Raw genomic sequence first — 19,948 nt, forward strand, 5'->3', positions numbered from 1 at the left:
AAAGTCCACATTGCTTGTCCTGGCAGGCGTTCTACCTCTGCTGACTGGCCGACCTCAACACACTCCCACAATTTAATCTCACTTGACAAAAGCATTTTGCACAAGTGACAATGACAAAGCACAATGACTTAGAGCTCACCCACATATTTTGTCTGTTATTACACAACATCCCACCCTCTAAGAGACAATCTGGGCATAATAGTTTTATTATTAAACAGGCAAGCATTACATTTTTACATTTCAATGGCATATCATTACACACTAAGTGCCGTTAAGTAGAACTTAACAATAAAGTACAGTAACACTAGGTTAAAACTCTGGTACAATAGTTCCAGCACATCTGCATGATACTCCACCTATCACTAATACTGATAACAACAAGCTGTAAAATTCCTTACTTCTTAACGTTTAAGCTTTGATCCACAATGTGTCTGAACACTTAAAAAAAATTTACAGCACTTTTAACAGCAGCAAATAGTTTTACGGCTTACTCGAGTGTACATTAGTTGCAGCAGAGACATCGGTAGATTTCACATTCAATATGGAAAACAAACTAATTCAAATCCAGCATTAAACCATTAAGATGCAAGTTCCATAAAAAGGCTTACACTAAAGATGTTCCTCATACAACTTGGACTAACTTAGTTGAATAATTTAAACTTCTTTTTTTAAGGTGTCTCTTATTCCAGTGCTATGGCTTTTTTAAATGATAAAATGTGTCATTTCTTTTGACTTTTGTGTCGACTTTCTGTAAGACCTCATGCAGCATTAAGGCAGCAGTTTGGTTTGAAAGTGCACTTCACTAACAGTTGGTCACCTAAAGGATCAGAATTGGTGATCCTTAATTGTTTTGGTAATGTTGGCAGCTTTCCCATGTGTCTCAAAGCAAATTATGTCCTCAATGTGTCTGTATCTCTTGCTGTTTGCCTTTCACGAGGACTCTATGCAATCTCGATCCACATTAACCCGTATAAGGGTAATGCCCTAAGGGGCAGTGTGGCTATCTATGCCACATTAAAGTGCTGTGCATACATGAAGTCGGGAACAGAGATGCTGTTAATTAGCCTTAGAAAAGAAAGAAGACCAATATGTTCCCACCAGACTGAAGGTTTTCCAGAGCTATAAAGGGAATGTGGAAGAATGCTGAAGTAATGCTGAATCCTTGACTAACATTTTCAAACTGTCAGTCACAATGGGAACTCCTCAGTGGATGAGACCCATCTGCTTCCAGGCAAAAGTTTTTCTCACATCCAAAGTGGTCCTCCTTTGGTTTTTGATTTCCATATGTCCTCTGAGAGAGTGGTGGAAGTGACTGACAGGACAGGAGCTTCCATCAGTAGGTGTACCTGGAGAGTGGCGTGTCCTCCATCAAATCATCCTGCAGAATATGATTAAAAACAGATGAACTGTACCAAAATGTTAACTTTGAAACAATGGAATTTAGGAACCTATGCAGAATATACTGTATCACTGTAACCAATAAACTACAAAGCACTCTTGAGAAGACCTCAATATCTGCTATTACAAATCCAATTCTAAAAAAGAACGTTGGGACACTAGAATATGAATAAAAAACAGAATGCAATGATTTCAAATCATATAAACCAACATCTTATTTACAACTGAATGTAGACAACATATCAAATGTTGAAAAATGGCCCATCTCCAATTATGGCTGCAACATATTTTTGAAAAAGTTGGGACGGGGCAACAACGGCTGGAAAAGTAAGTGGTACTGAAAAGAAACAGCTGGAGGAAAATGTTACAAATAATCGAGTTGACTGGCAACAGCTCAGTAGCATGACTGGGTATAGAAAGAGCACCGAAGAAAAGTACAGATGGGCAGAGGTTCAACAATATACAAAAAAAAAAAAAAATGCATCTACAACTTGTGAAGTAATTTTCCATCAAACAAATTTGCAAGCTTGACTTTAAATATTCCATCATCTACTGTATTTAATATCAGAAATAGTTCAGGTATCTTGAGACATAATCCTTGAGACAATATTGAATGGTGGGGATCTTCAGGCTCTGAGGCAGCGCTGCCTTATCAGTCATGAGTTTGTTGTTGAAATTATTGCACGGGCTCATTAACACTTTCAGAGATCATTATCTGTGAACACAATTCACACCCACAAATGCAAAATAAAGCTCTCCCGTGCAAAGAAGAAGCCAGAAACACCTTCTTCTCTGGGCTCATTTAAAACTGACAGCAAAATGGAGAACTGCTCTGTGGTAAGACGAATTGAAATTCAAAATTCTATTTGGAAATTATGGGTGCCATATACTCTGGACTAAAGAGGAAGGGGCTTGTCTTGCCTTGTTATCAATGACCAGTTTAAAAGCGTACATATCTGTATTAGAGTATTTGTAACTATGGAACCAGCAACTCAATGCTGAACTTGTCAATGCTGAAAGGTATAAACAGGTTTTAGAGCAACAAAGGCTCCTGTCTATATGATGTACTTTTCAGGGAAGGCTTTGCATATTTCAGCAAGTCCACGCTATATGACATGCTGCATCTATTACAACAGCACGGATTTATAGTACGAGAGTCCACTGGAGGGCACTGGACAGACAGCACAGTTTCAAGATAGATCATAAAACATTTACACTGTTCCAGGGAAAAAAATACGTAGCAATTTCACAGTAAAGGCTAGAAATTTTTTAAATTTATTATTTATTTTATTCTTCGGCTCCCCCTGCAGTTCAACTCCCACAGATGATGCTGTCACTCCTGTCATGGTTATGGTACGAGGTTAAAAGCACATGTTTGGGTTAGAATTCAAGGACAGGTTTAGGCTTACATGTTCAAAAACATGCTTAGGTTTAGTTTTATACTTATTGGATGGGTTTTCTATCAGCCAAAATGTTGTCATCGCACAATTATTAAGCGTGGATAGTGTAACTACTACGTATGGGACATAGTGAACACCATCATGTGTCATTTTGTACAAGTGACCCTTTAAACACTTAAAACAAATATATTCTAGTATTTTACCATGGGAAGATCCTGTAGCCGATGGAACTCAGGGTGGTTCGTCCGCTGTCGGAACTTGAGGAAGAGAATAATGAAGACGATGGCAGTGGTGACGATGAACACTGAGAGCAAACCAGCCAGCAGGGGATCTAGAGGGGAACTTGAGCGGTGGTGGGACCCCTTGAGGTCTAAATTAACAAGAGTAATAAAATGAAATTGTACATTTTGAAGGTAAAATAACTGAAAACAATATTCTCTCTTCTATCCTGTCACCTTACCTTGATCTCCGACATTCAGTTCAGAGGGAACCTCCTGGTGTGTTGGCGCTACAGGGTCGCGACCTGATGCTGAAGTCTGAGAGGAGCCTGCGCGATGTGTGGTGGCTGCAGACGATGATTCAGACAGTGACTGTGTGGTGGAGGTAGGGGCCGTGGAGCTTGTATTGTGCACTGTGTGGACTGGCTGAGATGAAAAGGTGGCAAAGGAATCACTGGTCAAATCAGTGGCTGAGGTTTCCTGATGGGCGGTGTCCAGAACCGTCTGTGTAGTTGAAAGGTTGCCTGCAGTAGAAAAAAGAGGGGATGTAAACACAGTGTTCTATCAATTCAAAACAGTGCAGAGAATTCTTCAAAAGGAATTAAGCATAGTCTGAGCAGCCAGAGGAAATTCGATACCACTCTGCTCGTGGAAATCGATCGCTCTCACAGACATCAAAGCTGCTGTCCATAAAGTTTGCATGGCCTGCAGGTCTCACTTTTAAAACCTTTGAAACCCCTTTAAAACAGTTGTTCCACACATTGTATATTTTAGGCATCAGATCAACATAATAGTAATTGCCATAGAGGTGGACATCATTCTGCGTTCACTGCTGCAATTTTCTATCAAAATAGTGGCGGATTCGGATAGACAACAGGTTACTAAAGATTGTTGTAAAGATGTTTGATTAAGCACTGGAATATCTATAACCATAGTTTCCATAAGGATGTTGATCTGATCAGTTAAATACATAAAGAAGTCCTCCATGTTATGGTGCATTTCCAATTTTGGGGGACTTATAAGAGAGGGATTCTTACAAGGAAAAAAAAAGAAAGAAAATGTACATATATGACCTATAGGTCGACAGGATAATACCTTTTACTAGAGCCTCCTTGCCTATTAAAGGCCCAGATAAAGGCCAGATCGTATATCAGGCAAAAATTCTATTCAACAGTCAGATCAGGGTGTGTTGTGAGGTTAAACATGAAGCATAAAACATATCGATATGTCAGGTCATGGACCATAAAGGTAAAAAAACACAATCAGAGAAACATTTTCACTATTTCAAGTGAGAAACTTCAGTGGCAGCGTTTGCAAAGTGACAACCTCCACACCGGTCTGCGGGGAAAAGGAAATGACGATAACGGCTGCAGCCTGAGTGGCGTTATGCCAAATTTTTGTTGTTTCTGGTTTCCTAAAAGAGGCAACCGGCATCAGCTGAGGAGATTAAATTTATCTGATCTATAAAAGGGAATCTCTTCGAAGAGGTTACGACACACATTCTCAGTCCCAGTTCCAGTCATGTGAGGGTCAGGAGTGTGTTCCTGGAACACGGCTAGCAGTGAAAATGGGTCTCAGAATGAGCCTGTTTGCAAACAAGCCGCCAATTAGAGTGCGGGTTGTAATATTACAAGGCTCCAGTCTGGACAAAGTAAACAGACTGGACTGGAAAGTAACACATACACATTGACAGAAATGGAGAAAATGATGTGAGCACAGTTCAAGCGTTGCTAACAATAAATCTCCAGTTTTTTTCAAGGGAAGCTGATTACCAGCGAGAGATGGAGTACCAAGGGGAATAGTTGTGCTGATGGGTGCATGTGTGCCTAGAGATGTGGCAGCTGTAGATCTCGGGGTGAACGAGTGAGTCTTGAGTCCTGCATCTGTCCATGTCTCTGGGTGGACTGTTCCCTCTGTCTGGAGGATGGTTGTGGCTTCGTTTGAGGTTTCATCTCTGCCAGCAGGATTTCCTTTCTGCTGTGGGAGCTCATTTCCTGGATCGTCTCCCGGGTCAAGAGATGCTGAGGTTCCAGCATGACTTAGAAGCGTGGCTGTGGTGAAGGTAGCAGGCAGGTCACGGCTCTGACCTGTTGAAAATTAGTTTTAAAAGAATTCAGAGAATATATTGATTCAGTCTAGAACATTCTCAAGGGGAAACATTCGAAGGGGTTTGTGTAGGGGATACTTTTTATAAAGTACAATACTGTGCATTACCCTTGAGTCACCCCTTATTTCTTTATTAATTGGCAGGAAAAAAGGAAATCTGTGGATTGGATCACTCCATAAGTGATGGATCCAATCAGTTGCCACTGATTTACTGTCCAGTTCTTGTGTCATTTGACATATCTAAGCTTTTTCACTCAGTTTCCCTTCCTTAAAAGATACATTTTGACAGCCACCCTTCCATGGAAACTACTTCTGATGCATGGTTACATGCACAGTTAAGTCAAGCTACAGTGACAGCTCTATTGGGCCATTTATTTGGACCACCATTCTTGTAACTGTTTACCACAATGTTGTCTGACAAAATGTTCAAGACATTCTGCTATTTCCAACTTTTTATCCCAAACTGCATTATCTGGGTGTGTTAAACCTGTTTGGAGAAGCTAAATTTTGTAAGAGTGTGGTGGGACTAAAAACCCTTTCATGTAAACGAGCTCAGCGGACAGTAGATGGATCAACTGAGGGGTCAGGTGCATCTGTCAGGTCTTTTCTGAATGTCTTCCTTCTTCTTAAGTACATCACTTTCAGATACTGTTCATTGGCTGAAGGTAGTTTTTAGGCCTGACACTCCTTCTCGTGTCCTCCTCTTGTCCAGTTTCCTTAAATATTTTTTTAAGTACGCACTGCACACCATGCTAAAATATGCCAAGTTTTCAGCTAATAGCTCTTTAGGAATCTATCTTGTTGGTGCAAAAACACTCATTTCTGTCTGTCAAACTGTGTTATCCTTTTCATAGGTGCAGCTAAAGAAATGGAAACAAGTGTCTTTGAGACAGGCTGTTAGTAACAAAGTGCTTAATTTACTATGGCTCTTTGCTAAGTTGTCTGCTCTGTGTCGACACAACGCTGGTTCATCCCTTGAATTATATGCCTTTCTGAGCTTGAATGATTCAAAGGTCTCTGTTAAGTGGCTTAACAAACAAACAGTAAAACACATTATTCAGTCAGGTACAAGGACTGGATTGACAATGAGTGATAACGCAGCCAATTTCCAAAGAAAAACTTTTTAAAAATCTTCAAAATGTCTGGAGAACTAATGTTCTATAAAGATTACACGAAAGTCTGGCTGCTCGGAATATAAAGAAAAGAGGGCTTGATCAAGACTTATACAGTGCTGTAGATTTAATTATCCCTGAGAGAATGAACAATTTCAAAGGAGAGAAACTGGATTTAAATGAGATCCTTTGGAGAAAAGTCCTTCAGGAAAGCTGCAGTCCTTGCCTCACTTGACTGACTATACATTTAGCAATTATTTTCTTATCTAATCACTTGGACAAATGATAAAATAATGTCAGCCCCTATCAGAATATAAATAGAAGGAACATATGTGAGACGTAACTGTGTGGAAGTTTAGATTTATATAAATACAGAAATAATGGGCCAATTCTCAAAATAGCTGGAGTTTATCGACTATCAATCAGTCAACCTCGGATGTTCAGCAGCCTTTATTTCAGTCTGGTTAGGTGGGGAAGTGAAATACACTCAAGTCTAAATTAAATATGATAGCTTAAGTAAAAAGATGGGAGGTCTGACACCAAAAGATAGGCCTCATACACAGAAAAGAAATGTCATCATATTAAACAGAGAAAATCTGAAATATCTGTTCACGTATTGCTGAGCTATTGAACCTATCATGGAAAAGTTAATAATGAATCTTAACCCCATCCTGCAGCTCTATGAATTTCCAATAGCCTGTTGGGAGCATCATTTGCTGAGTCGATGAGATCAACTCTCGTCAGACGCGCGCGCACACACACGCTCACACACACACGCACAGATAACACTTACCTCTTGTCTGCGATGAGACGAGAAGCAGCACCAGCACGCAAAACACCAAGTTAATTTCAAATTTCATCTCATCCGCGGCAGGCTTCCCTCTGTGAGGATAGCAGTAAAACGAGCTCTCCGCAGCAGCTCTGCTCTTTCCTTCTGATGTTGTTTCCGTTACGTGATTTGACAGGGCTCATCATCAGCGCTAAAAATATCCTGAGGGAGTCGGGCAGAAGAGAGGCAGGCAGGGGTGGGGCCGCGTGGCATGGCCGGCTGGCTGCGCGCAGGCGGCGGTGGGAGCAGAGAAACAGACACGCGCGACTTTTATTTCTTTGGATGAGCAGCGCGTGCACTCTTGATGCGCTTGCAAACTCATGCTCCAACCCCCCAAATTTGTGTTCGTCTAACATAGCTAAAATACATGTTCCCAGTCGCCGTTCCTCCGCCGCTCCAAGCAGACGTCAGAGCGTCAGAGGCGCAGCCGTTTGCGTCAGGAGCGGACAGGCTGTGAGCAAGTTTTACTGTTTCACTTCTCGTCTTATCAGACTTTATGTGTGAATAGATAAATATATGCTGCTTGTAGGAGGAGTGGAATACGTTTAAGTTGTTGTTTTTTTTGGCTGCAAGCCGACTACTTCTCTGTCCCCACAGAGGTCAGTATGTCATCGTGCCTGAGAGCACACGTGTGCCGAGCAGACAGCTGAATGATCCGCTGCGCCATCTGACAGCCAGATCTGACTCACTTTGGACTCTTAACGACCGTTTTGGTTATTCCTTATCATCGGTCAGGCTTTTATTTCCAAAGGATACCCTCAGCAACAGGAAGACTCCTCACCGCTGCGCCAGATGGAGCCTCCAGCCAACCTGGGGCACAGCCCGGTGGAGTTGGAGTTGACGGTGGAGAATGTGGAGTCGGTAAGTTAATTGAAATAATCTTATATGACTGGAGGTCAGCAGGCACTCGTAGTGACAATATGAAAAATGCACTCAACTGACTATATATAGAAAAGCCATGTATTCAGAAATTAAGTGTCTGAGCATCATTCTGGGTTGATATAAAGGTGCGTTCGATCGATTGATCACAGTTTTTTGTCTAGTGTATAATCATAGTTTACTCATTGTAGTTCAGCACGGGTCCAGTTTGGGAAACTGGACCATTTGTAACACGATACCAGCTATAAGCATATGCTGTCCTAATAATAACTAACACCGTGTGCTTTGGATTAGTTGCCATGACAACACATTTTTTTTACTGTTAAAATAATTGGTCATCCAGCATGAAGGATCATTAATGGTATCTGTAGATTCAGCTCAGCAAACTGAACATGCACTGAAAAAAAAAAACAAGACCCTATGGAGACTACATATTTATCAACAGGTGAAAGTAAAAGTGTTTGCTTCCTCCTCCACTGAAAGAAACAGGAAAGTTGGATTTTGTCGATTCATACCCTCTTCATCAATATTTCCAACAGGATTTACAGCACTGATTACTTTTCTGCTCTGTATGTCCTCCTGCAGGCTCTCTACCAGCTGTACTTTGATCCAGACATGGAGCGAAAAAATGTGGCCCAGAAGTGGCTGACCCAGGCCCAGGCATCCGCACAGGCATGGCAGTTCTGCTGGGCCCTGCTCAGCCCTGATAAGGTTCTGCTCTTCAGTCTGTACAATCCCCAGCATCCCCAGTTCCAAACAAGCAAAAAACAAAAAAGTACAAACACAAAACGGCACAGAGAACATAAGGCATTTTACTATTTCATGAAAAGTATTAGCTTGTCTTGAAATGATGCCAGCAACACGTAAAAAAAAAAAGTTGGAAAGGAAGCTTCAAAAGGCTCTCAATGTAAATGGGTAAGTGGTACGTGAAAGAAACAGCTGGAGGAACACGATTGAGTATATAAAGAGCACTTGAGAGAGGAAGAGTCTCTCAGAAGTACAGACTAGCAGAGGTTCAGCAATCTGCAAAATAAAAAAACTGTATCTACAAATTCTGGAGTAACTTTAGAATGATGTTCCCCTCAAGAACTTTGCACCTTTATAGAACATAATATCATCAAAAGTTTATGAAAATCTGGGGAAATCTCCCCGTGTAAGAGTTCTTCAGGCCCTCTCTGCATTAAAAACATAAATGATTCTGTCATGGAAAGCATTGGATGAGCTCAGGGAAACTTTCAGAAATCACTGTCTGTGAACACAGGTCACTTTGCCATCCACAAATGCAGATTAAAGCTGCATCATGCAGAGAAGAAGTAATATGTGAACGTGATCCAGAAATGCTGCTGTCTTCAAAAGAAGAGAGACTACCACTGAACCATCAGTCCTGAAATGGATATGTAGCTTTTAGGGCAACATGTGCTCCCATTCAGATGTCTTTTTTAGAAAATGCTTAGCACATTTTAGCAAGACAACGTTAATCAACATTTTGCATGTATTAGAGCGGCATGGCTTTGCAGGAGAAGAGCCTGGGTGCTGCCTGCAGTCCAGACTTTTCACCTCGGGAAAAAATTTGGTTCTTAATGAAACGCAAAATACGACATAGAAGATCCAGGAGTGTTGAGCAGCTCGAATTATATATCAAACAAGAATGAGGCAACATTCCTCACCCAAAGGTCCTGCAATTGCATCTCCTCAATTCTCAGATTTTAACATAATGTTGGTAAAAGATGAGGGGATGCTACAGTGATAAACAGGGCCCTGTCCAAACTTTTCTGAGACGTGTTGCTGCCATCGAATTCAAGACCAACAATATTTTTCTTGTAATACTAAAATGTCTCAATTTCAACATTTGATATGTTTTCTACACACTATGAGATTTGCATTCTATTTTCTAAATTTATGTGCATTTGGCACAGCTTTCCTTTTTTTTTTTTTGGAAATTGAGGTTGTAATTACTCATTATTTATATAATCTCTTAGGGAACATTTGGATGGATAAGTTAAAGGAACAAGTTGAATGTCAGAGCTTTCCCACAAAGTACTGGTTAGTACTCAAAAACAAAGTCATTTCCTGGGATTTTAAAGTAGCTGTGTCTCTTTGCAGATCCCAGAGGTTCAGTTTTTTGGTGCCAGCACCCTCCACATCAAGATCTCCCGTCACTGGAGTGACCTCCCCACAGACCAGCATGAGAGTCTTAGAGTGCAACTTCTCTCTCATATCTTGCATTTCTCCTCTGGGCCCAAAATGGTGCTGACTCGTCTATGTGTAGCCCTGGCATCTATAGCTCTCAATTTAATCCCCCTGGCCTGGTCCCAGCCAGTAGCGGACATGGTGACGGCGTTCCAGCCACAGAAACCTGATTCTGAAGATGGCTCTGGTGCTAAAGCTTCTCAGGATCCTCATGCTCACTGTCTTGCCCTGCTGGAGCTTCTCACCGTACTGCCGGAGGAGTTCCAAAGCTGCCGCCTGGCTCAAGCTCGCCGCACCCAGCTGAGGGAGGCTCTGACTGGGGAGTGGGCTGAGGTATGTCCCATGCTGCGACAGCTCCTTCAGAGCCAGGACTCATCCAGTCAGGTGAAGGAGAAGGTGCTCCGCTGTCTGTCCAGCTGGGTTGGACTGGATGTGCCATTAGGGGAGAGCCAGGAACTGGTCCAGGACTGTTTCACTGCACTTAACGACACAGAACTGTTTGACACAGCAGTGGAGACGATAGTTAACGTCATCTCACAGCCTGACTGCCAAAGGTGAGAGACAACGCCGAATTATAGATGTCTTTCTGTTTGTAGGTGCGTGACTCTGAACACTTGTGTGCAGGTACACTGATGCTCTGCTAGGCCTGATGCCTCTGGTGCTGGGTCTGTATGACCAGCTCAAGACAGCAGCTCAGGAGGGGGACATGGAGACCTCCCATGGTATCTGTCGGATTGCAGTTGCTTTGGGGGAAACACACTCCAGGTACCCACAGACAAACACCCACAGTCCCATCTTGAAACCTCTTCAGGGTTGTCTTTTGTGTTTAAACTGGTTTGTGTGTGGCAGGGTTTTGTTGGAACAGCTGGACCACTGGCAAGAATATCTGGCCTTGGTTAACATGATTCTGTTCTGTACGGGCATGCCTGGAAATTACCCAGTCAGTGAGACCACAAGCTCCCTTACTCTCACCTTCTGGTACACTTTGCAGGTATGGAAACTGAAGAAGGTTACAATGGGACTGTGCTTTCATTTAGTTCACCTTCCTTCGGTACATACCCTTCTTTTCCATCTTTGTTATTATTCAATGAATTTTCAGGATGACATTTTGTCATTTGAGGAAGAGAAGCAGGCAGTTTACCTGCAGGTCTACAGGCCGATCTACTTCCAGCTGGTGGACGTGCTGCTACATAAATCCCACTATCCCTCTCAGGAGGAGTATGCCTCCTGGTCTTCTGATGACAAAGAGCAGTTTCGAATTTACAGGTAAGTTAGGAAGCTCCTGCATACTTTTGATGAACTCTAAATCTGGATTCATATCAATGACACACAATTATTTTCGCTCTAAAAGGGTCCTTAAAATATTTGCATTTGATTCAAAATTAGGGGCTCTTCTAAGTAGCTAAAGAATATCTGACTCTAGTTTAAAGTTCATATTTGTACGTGATGATGTTGCTAGATGACAACTCAAAGGAAGAACCATCTGATCCTGAAGAGAAGTTTTATTGTGGCAAAACATTTAAAAGCTGATGTAACAGCTGGAGCTCAGCATTGCATCTTCAACTCTGTTGTCTTGTTCTGGTTTGCTTAACAGGGTGGACATCTCTGACACACTGATGTATGTATATGAGATGTTGGGAGCAGAGCTGCTAAGTAGCCTCTATGAGAGGCTGGGCAGACAGCTGATGGACCCGCAACAGTCAGTGGTATGGCAGGTACTGTCATTAAAAGGCCCCAGTGCAGAATTAATGCAAAGAATAAGTCATCATGCAGAAATCATATTCTTTAAGTTGTATGCTTTTGTCTACAGTGAAAAATATCAAGACATATATTGAAATCTGAACTGTTTTGGGATCAAATTACTGTAGCTACAGGCTACAGTGGTAAGAATGGGGTCGTCCAATAACCTGAAGGTTGGCGGTTCGATTCCCACTCTCACTGCTCAAAGATTGGTCAAATCTCAATGACTGGTGAACTGACAGCTGAGGGCAGTCCATCTCCTTGGCCGAGGTGCCCTTGAGCAATGGCTCAACAGGAATTCACCCATTGAATGGCTGCCCATCGCTCCAGCGTATATGGCATCTGTCTCCATGAGTGTGTGACCCTGTGTATGTGTGTCTTCAACAGCTGGATGGGTAAAATGCGGTAGAGAAATTTCATGTATTTCGTGTATCTACATGACAATAAAAGTCTTAATCTTAAAAAAAACAAATGACATCAATCTCCACTGCATCATATTCCTACAGCTGTAGGCGGGACATTGAAAGACAAATAAGTAGGCTGATCCTGGAGCGCTTCCCTGTTGCTGAAACACACAATCTGTGTGTCTCAGTTCTCTTAATCATATCTACGTTTGTCATATTTTCATTAGTTCTTTATATATTTTACCTCCCACTAAAAACGAGTGAGAAGTGAGCAGAGAAGAAATGAAGATCGAAAATGTGATGCACTGTGCATCACGATATTTCATATTTTGTCTTGTCACCTCCTTTTTATTTGTTAGTATACATCCATTTTTGTGCCCCAAGCCTGCAACATATTCCAGAGAAAGAAAGACACCACTTTGTAAAGTTACCATGTTCTGGCATTAAGGACACCAATAGATGAGGTGTTTCAGGTGTTATTTTGTCCCAATCTTCCTGCAAGCATGTATTTAAAGAGACCCTTTTTTCACAAGTTGATATAAACTTACCATAGAGAGCCATTACAACACTTCTTCTTAAAACTATGAATTTACACCTTAGAACTCGTTTTAGGGTGTGGAGAGAGCGACTTGACTAACCCCCCCAGGACACACGGGGTGTCTTTATTGAGATCTGTCCTACAATACAAATGCAAATTAGATACAAATTGCATTCAGTAACTCTTGAAGCACGTTATTTCCATATGACAGAACATACAGGAGCCAGCCTAAGAGCCCACACTATCACAAACATCTGAGTTCAGGCTACCACACATCAAATAGATGAAAAATAAATGAATACTTGACCGGCGGTTTTATTCTTAAATACTCACATTTCCCTTGTCTGCAGTTCAGCCACACATAGTTGGTAGAGATTGCTTTTTTAGGCACAGTGTTGAACTGGCCTAAATTGTTAAGAACTCTACACCACAGATGGGAAGGCTGAAGTGAGATACCAGCTGGCAGGCTGGTTGACACTCCATTCAGAATCACACAGTGATTTCTTTGTCACACATCTGCTCCATAAACTCTGTGCTTGGTTTAAGTTTGCCAGCTAATGTGGGCTACTGTACATCGAAGTTTGTGTTTCTAAAGTTGGAATCGATGACATTCTATCTGTCTGTCTCTGATATCTTTAAGATCACTTTAAGATATATTCAAATTTAATATTTTGCTGAAATGCCTCTGCCTTAAAATGATAAAGCAAAGCCCCTCAGTACAGTAACTGCTTCAGCCTCTTCACCATGTTCCCCTTCAGTTCATCTGATTGTAACCTTGATTTACTATAATAACGGAACATGTTGAGTTTCACTATCTATGCAAATGTATTGTTGCTTCCTCTTTGTGTAGCTCTCTGTTTGCCAACTACAAATTGTTTCCTGTGCACCATCTCTTGTTCTAACATTTTTTTCATCATCTTTTAGGACACCGAGGCTCTGTTGTTTGGTTTCCAGTCCATAGCTGAAACCATAGATGTCAACTACTCTGATGTTATTCCTGGTCTCATTGGTCTGATCCCAAGAATCAACATCAGCAACATAATGCTGGCTGACACGGTCATGTACACCATAGGTACATACTCAGACACTTGCTTACTATTGTCTCATTGTTTACTGTAAAAACTTCTATTTTGAATGCATCTGATCATTCATTTATGCCTATTTATACTTCGCATGACGACTTTACCACATGGTAAAATATGGACCCCAGAGGGCCAGAAGTAGTCCTTAGTCCATCTCGATCTGGCTCTCGATGGCCTCAAATGAAAAAAGAGTAGAAATATAATTTGAAAGACAGCTAGCTCTTAATGAATCTTGAGGTGAGCGATAACAAAGACTGTCCTGCCATTTCACATGACTCCAGCAGAGTGCGCTGTCTCTGGTTTGGACTAAAATAGGCTTCAAGTTTTTTTAGTCGTGTTAGTAAGGTCAATGATTGTGTTGCCAAAACCACATTACAGATGGGTGCTTCAAAAAAGGAGAAGAATGTATGTTTTACGTAGGACCAGACTTTAAATGTTTGTACCAAGTGTCTGTTTACATGAAGTATGTTTAATCGCAGCATTCAAAGAGTGCCACATCACGAGATATTTTTCAGCCAAGCATGCAAACTATCCTACAAATTAATTTCCTTTTCCAGTCAAAAAGGGAAGAAAAATAAATGGTCTTCGGCCATAACTGTAAGTCTGAATATTTTTACAAAGCAGTCAGTCATCCATGAATCAGCAACAAAACTTGTGACAGCTACATGCATGTCATACAAGCCAAACAGAACTCACCTTTCTCTGATCCTGAATTTTTGAATAGCATACCGTGCCCATGTTTGTAATATAATTCCGAGTGTACCATTCAATTGCTTTAATTGAGTAAATATGCCCCCCTCTTTGGGAATGTAATAGAATTTTTCAAATGAGGACAAATGGTTTGCATTTTTAACTGTGGTCAAAGCTCACCCTCAGCTGTTGAGGTAGCGTGACATGGTCCTCTCACTGCATCTCCCCTGTTGACCAGGGTCACTAGCGGAGTGGCTGGCTGACCACCCAGTGATGTTGGGTGGCATATTACCCATGGTGCTTCAGGGCCTTGTGAAGCCGGAGCTTTCAGTGTCCAGCGTGTCCACACTGAAGAGGATCTGCAGGGAGTGCAGGCATGACCTCAGCCCCTATGCTCAGGACATCCTCACTGTCTCACAGGTGAGGACACACAACCTCACACAGCTGCAGATCATCAGTTCTGTGTGTGTTTTCTTTGTAACAATGGTGCGATCACTGTCTCCCCTAAATGGGATTTTTTTCCCTGCAGGATGTCCTGATAAAAGAAATTCACAAGGTGAGTAAACATCCTAGAAAATTTGTTAGCACCATAGTGTTGTTAAAACGTGACTGCATCAACCTGTGTGTGTGTGTGTGTGTTTGTGTGTGTGCGCAGAGCAGCCAGTGCATGTGGCTGATGCAGGCCTTAGGTTTCTTGCTGTCTGCCCTGCCAGTAGAGGAGATTTTAGGCCGGCTGCACTCGCTCATCACTCCTCACATTCAGCAACTGGACACACTGGCCCAGCAGGAGGTAAATGAAAAAAAATGGCCGCAACAGTGCTGCTTGTTGCCAAGTACATAAAGGCACACTACATTATAGTTTATAGAATATTTATATAAACTAGAAGTGGCATTATTGTTTTATTATTTTGGTGCTAAAGTTCTACATTGAAATGTCTTCTATTTCTTAAGTAGTAGTCCACCAAAAAATGTGGTTTAAAATCTTGAGTGTGCAACTTGCAGGTTAGCTATCCCAGGTTGTGTCTCAGAGGGCCAGACCATGTAGCATGTACATTTTTAATACGTGTATGGATGCCTTACTATAACATTTAGAAAAACACAGCACAGCAGTGACATAGTGTGAGGTAGAGCAGCCAAACTAAAATTAGTTTAACTATAAGAAATATGGATACATTCAAGTGATTATTAATTTTTCAAACATACTTTTCTACAAAATATTATGTATATACTTATACGTAGCTGAATAAGACACCTTAAAGCTGCGCTTTAAATCCTCCCACCTATTTTACACCGTTATCCAGGTTGGCATTCAGTTCTGTCATAAGACTTCAGGGTTTGAGTCTGAAAAGTATGTTGAAACAGATCGAGCTCTTTAAGGCAGCATTTCACACGACATTTACAGTAACAGCAGTTAAATCACTTCCCTGTTTGATAATAACTAATAACTTGCCAGTAACATCTTTCTCTCTCTCTCTCTCTACAGCCAAATGCCACTAATAAAAAGAGTATCATCCACATCCTGGGGATGCTGTCCAGTCTCTTTACCACTCTAGACATTAACAGACATGCAGATGCCTTTGAGGAAGCAGCCAGTTCCAGACTCACAACCTCACAGAGTGCACAAAACCCTGTAAGCTCACAGGCAAAAACAAACCCGCTATATTTGGAATATATTCTTTATCTTTCTTTTGTTTTAAAATGTGTAGGTTGTAGTTGTGCTGCAGCAAGTGTTCTCTTTGATCCAGACCATCCTCAGCAAATGGCTCCACGATTCAGAGGTGGTCGAGGTAGGAGTCTTTTTTTTTTTTTTAAATCAACAGCTGTGCATGTATGATTAATCATTGTGTGTATTTAATGACTCACGTTTGCTCTCCCTTTCCGCCCCTCCAGGCGGTGTGTGGGGTTTTTGATAAATCAGTCCGCACCCTCCTACACGATTTCGGGCCCATGGTGGCTCAGCTGAGCGAGATGCTGGGGCAGATCTATCAAGCCTTCCCACAAGCTTCAGCCCTGGACCTGGCACGTCAGGTCCGGATCCTGATATCAGAGCCTGAATGAAAACAACATGCCTCTAAGTTTGATACGGTTCCTTACATGCTGTCTCTGTCATTTTATTTTTCAGATGGTTCACATATTTGCTGGAGAGGATCATCACATCTCTGACATCAGAAGCCTCATTGAAGCCTTGACATCAACCACACTCACTGTATTTCAACAAGGTAGCAAGAGGGTTGCAGAAAAATGTCTACATGATTTCAAACATGACTTTGTCCTCAGACCTGTCTCTTGTACTTGGCAGGTCCGAGAGATCATCCAGATATTGCAGAGTCTTTTATGCACCTCCATGCTCAGGTCTGTTGAATGCACCCGCCCCGCTTGATAAACATCTGTGTCAGAGACAACTTTCCCTAACTACAGCATTTGTATCCCTTTGGTTGTTAGATTCTTAAAAGGAAGCCTGATTTGTATCTGTCTGACCAGTTAGATGTTAAAGCACTGTTTTATTGTGGTGAGTTCAAGTTTCTGCTGTATCTTGAAATGAAGGAATAATCATTTTAAATATTTTTTAGTCATTAAGAATGACCTAAAATGTTTTTAAATGTTAAGTTTCATAATCTTCTTTTCCCCCCTTTTTTCCAAATGCATGACTCATCAGCTGAATCAGTCATTTGAAAGTATTTTGTCCTATTTTTTTTCAGGGATTCTGTCCATCAAGTTCCCAGAGTCGCACACAGTAAAAGCTGCCTGCCTGTTCTTTGTAAGTTGAGAGTGAAATGTGTAAGATTAAAGCAATTTTCTCATTTAAATTCCATTAGATGATCATGTCTTTTGTGTCCCTGGCAGACAGAGTTTTTGAGTCGCTGTAAAGACATGCCCTTGCTTGGTGATGTGTTGCAAAAGGATGGAAAGCTCCTGACGGAGACCGTGCTTCAGGTGAGGCAGGCTTTTGCGGCGAATGGAAAAAATGGATCATGTGGATCATTTGCAGTGGCATAATAATAATTTAAAGTGGCATCACTCACATTCTTCTAATGTCGTGAATTTTTTCTTTCTTTCAAAGGCGATTGGAGGCGGGTGTTCCTGCAGTCTGACAGAGCACTTTTCTGATGTGCTGCTATATCTAAACAGACATTGTCCAGCCATGCTTTCTCAGTGGCTGAAAGAAACATTGCAGAACCCAGGTTTCCCTTCGGTCCATGTCTCCACAGAGCAGAAACACACCTTCACTCAACAGCTTCTAAGGTAACAACCTTAAAAGCAAAGGTAACTGAGGAACACTCCTGCACTATATATTTATAGCTTTACAATACATTGAGCTGTTACATACAGCAATTTGGACTTCATGTTTGTGAAACCTGGTGATGGTAAGCTTTAGGATATGCTTTGAAATAAATGAGTTGACAATTTGGGTTCTTTGATGAAGAGGAAAAATTCTTAAACACACTGTCCCAGGTTGTCTTAATCTCATAAAACAACATCTCTTTATCATACACACTAAATAATCCTGATGCAGGAATGGTCCCAAATAGGTACATATGAGTTGTCGCCCTGGTTACAAGCACGGTACTTTAAAAAAAATTATTTGAAAGAATAAGTCTTTATTCCTAGAGACAGAAAGGCACCTTTATGTCCCGATACAAAAATGGACATTTTAGGAGGCAAAAAACGTGCCCTCACACTCGTAGGTTAAACAGTTTTCTTTTATTTGTCAAAATAATCAGTTCGCATATGACAAGCCATCATAGGGTGAGAGACGGAGTACACCCTGAACAGGTCACAGGTCCCTCGAAAAGGGGTAACTCAGTGCTCCATCAGTGTGTGCCTACACGCAGCAATCTGACGCTGCAAAATCACTTGAGTGAAAACAGCATTGTTGGGTAAAGAGATGTGTTCCACAAACAGTGTTACATAAATTTAGTCATCGTTACCTATCCGCAAGAGTCCAGTTTCCCTGTATGGCTAACCATGTGTAGTCTTAATATTCGTCGCCATGTGGACTGAGTGAGCCAACTACACGTGCCTGTATCTCCCTTCAGAAAAACAGCATAGCCTTCCACACAAAGAAGAGTAGAAGAACAGCATGGATGCTTGTTTTAAAGAGAGCCTTTGCAGGAGAACTGGTTGTTCAAATCTCTGCAATGTACTGTTCACTGATTAAATACCTGTGCACAGGAAGTGTTAGCACAGGCGATCCAAAATGTAGTGTGTGCAGGACTGCATGGGTGTCTGTTTAGTCCCAACTGGTTTTTACACACGGACACAGAAACTCTGAATTCCCTAATACACACACCTGCTGTTTACTCACACCATGTGATAGTGCTAACCACTATACCTAACCACTAGCCTCTCACTAATCACGAACGAGCAAGATAATGGCACCATTATGAATTTTTATTTTTTTTTAAAAGATCCAGAGTAAGGTCCATTTCTTTATTTTACAAACAGCTGGGCATTTTTTTTGTATGTGCTCTAAACACAGTCAGGTTGCTCTGTTGCTTAGTCTGGAAAAAAACAGCTGAAAGATCCTTTGATAAGAAGGGAGATAGTCCATCAGAGGGGGAATGAAGCAATGTCGACTCCAGTGCCACATCATACAATTAAAGAGCTGACTTAAAAGCGCCTTTAGCAAATCAGTTTACTATTTAATGAAAAAATATTAGCTCATCTTGAATTTGATGGCAGCAACATGCCTCAAAAAAGTTGTGAAGGGGCAATATTTACCACCGTGTAGCATCCCGTATTCTCTTAACAGTCCATAAATGTTTGGCAACTGAAGTGACGGGTTACTGGACCTCCATCCTGTCACTGACCTGTTGCCAATTAACCTAATTAGTTGCAACACTGTTTCGTACTTTTCCAGCCTTTTGTTCTCCTGTCATCTGTTGGTATTTTTGCCTGAAAGGACCACAGTTGATAATAACCACTGTTTTGATTCACTGTCATGAGCCTCATTTTGAGGATAATTTATTTGTGAAGACAAACACCTTCGTTTCACTTTATCTCAAAAAAAGAACACTAAAAACCTCTGTCCAATGTTTTGCATTCATGGTCTATATCTTTTAATACCCGTTTCTTTCTCCCAGGGAACAAACCAACAAGCGTTGCATGAAGGAGACTGTGAAGGAGTTTTATCTTCTCTGCAGAGGCCTGCAGGGGTCTGGATAGTCTGAATACTAGTCAGAGCTGCTGCTGTAAAATTCCATCTGGCTTTGTCTTGATAAGAAATTCCTAGGGACAGGTTAGACTGAAGAAACGCCTGCTTTTAGACCATCCGAGTCAGATAAGGTAGGACTGTAAAGAGGTGATGCCGGGAAAACAACAACACCTGGACTGAACCAACTCAAAGTAACATTAAGTGGAC

At 41.5% G+C, this 19,948-nt stretch overlaps 2 protein-coding genes across 3 annotated transcripts; one reads left to right on the forward strand and one right to left on the reverse strand.

Moving 5' to 3' along the window:
- Positions 1–52: 52 nt before the first annotated feature.
- LOC140269275 (uncharacterized) lies at positions 53–7,510 on the reverse strand. 2 transcript variants are annotated; one of them, XM_072364306.1, is made up of 5 exons: positions 7,028–7,510; positions 4,807–5,103; positions 3,259–3,540; positions 3,002–3,168; positions 53–1,378 (listed from the first exon to the last, which is right to left on the reverse strand). In XM_072364306.1, exons 1-5 carry the CDS (start codon positions 7,092–7,094, stop codon positions 1,334–1,336), a joined length of 858 nt encoding a protein of 285 aa, XP_072220407.1. In that variant the 5' UTR covers positions 7,095–7,510; the 3' UTR covers positions 53–1,333. The 2 variants fall into 2 exon arrangements, with proteins under 2 accessions (XP_072220407.1, XP_072220406.1); XM_072364305.1 differs by having other exon boundaries at positions 54–1,378; positions 4,789–5,103; positions 7,028–7,508.
- LOC140269266 (importin-13-like) lies at positions 7,257–19,871 on the forward strand. Its single transcript, XM_072364296.1, has 21 exons — positions 7,257–7,924; positions 8,528–8,653; positions 10,046–10,686; positions 10,757–10,897; positions 10,982–11,123; positions 11,232–11,398; positions 11,727–11,847; positions 13,739–13,886; positions 14,825–15,006; positions 15,116–15,142; positions 15,242–15,376; positions 16,070–16,216; positions 16,293–16,373; positions 16,477–16,614; positions 16,709–16,805; positions 16,886–16,938; positions 17,029–17,095; positions 17,286–17,344; positions 17,431–17,520; positions 17,648–17,829; positions 19,671–19,871. Exons 1-21 carry the CDS (start codon positions 7,856–7,858, stop codon positions 19,750–19,752), a joined length of 2,895 nt encoding a protein of 964 aa, XP_072220397.1. The 5' UTR covers positions 7,257–7,855; the 3' UTR covers positions 19,753–19,871.
- Positions 19,872–19,948: the final 77 nt, after the last annotated feature.

The sequence above is a fragment of the Leuresthes tenuis genome, unplaced genomic scaffold, assembly GCF_036924035.1.
Source record: "Leuresthes tenuis unplaced genomic scaffold, fLeuTen1.0.hap1 SCAF_14, whole genome shotgun sequence".
Classification (NCBI taxonomy): Eukaryota; Metazoa; Chordata; class Actinopteri; order Atheriniformes; family Atherinopsidae; genus Leuresthes; species Leuresthes tenuis.

Bases quoted from the DNA above. Each gene is read 5' to 3' on its own strand.
- LOC140269275 (XM_072364305.1), bottom strand. From the start codon at position 7,094: ATGAAATTTGAAATTAACTTGGTGTTTTGCGTGCTGGTGCTGCTTCTC. The intron at 5,104-7,027 runs GTAAGTGTTATC...AATTTTCAACAG, and splicing joins CGTCTCATCGCAGACAAGAG to GTCAGAGCCGTGACCTGCCT. The intron at 1,379-3,001 runs GTAAAATACTAG...CATATTCTGCAG, and splicing joins GGCTACAGGATCTTCCCATG to GATGATTTGATGGAGGACAC.
- LOC140269266 (XM_072364296.1), top strand. From the start codon at position 7,856: ATGGAGCCTCCAGCCAACCTGGGGCACAGCCCGGTGGAGTTGGAGTTG. The intron at 16,217-16,292 runs GTAAGCTCACAG...TAAAATGTGTAG, and splicing joins CACAGAGTGCACAAAACCCT to GTTGTAGTTGTGCTGCAGCA. The intron at 17,830-19,670 runs GTAACAACCTTA...TCTTTCTCCCAG, and splicing joins TTCACTCAACAGCTTCTAAG to GGAACAAACCAACAAGCGTT.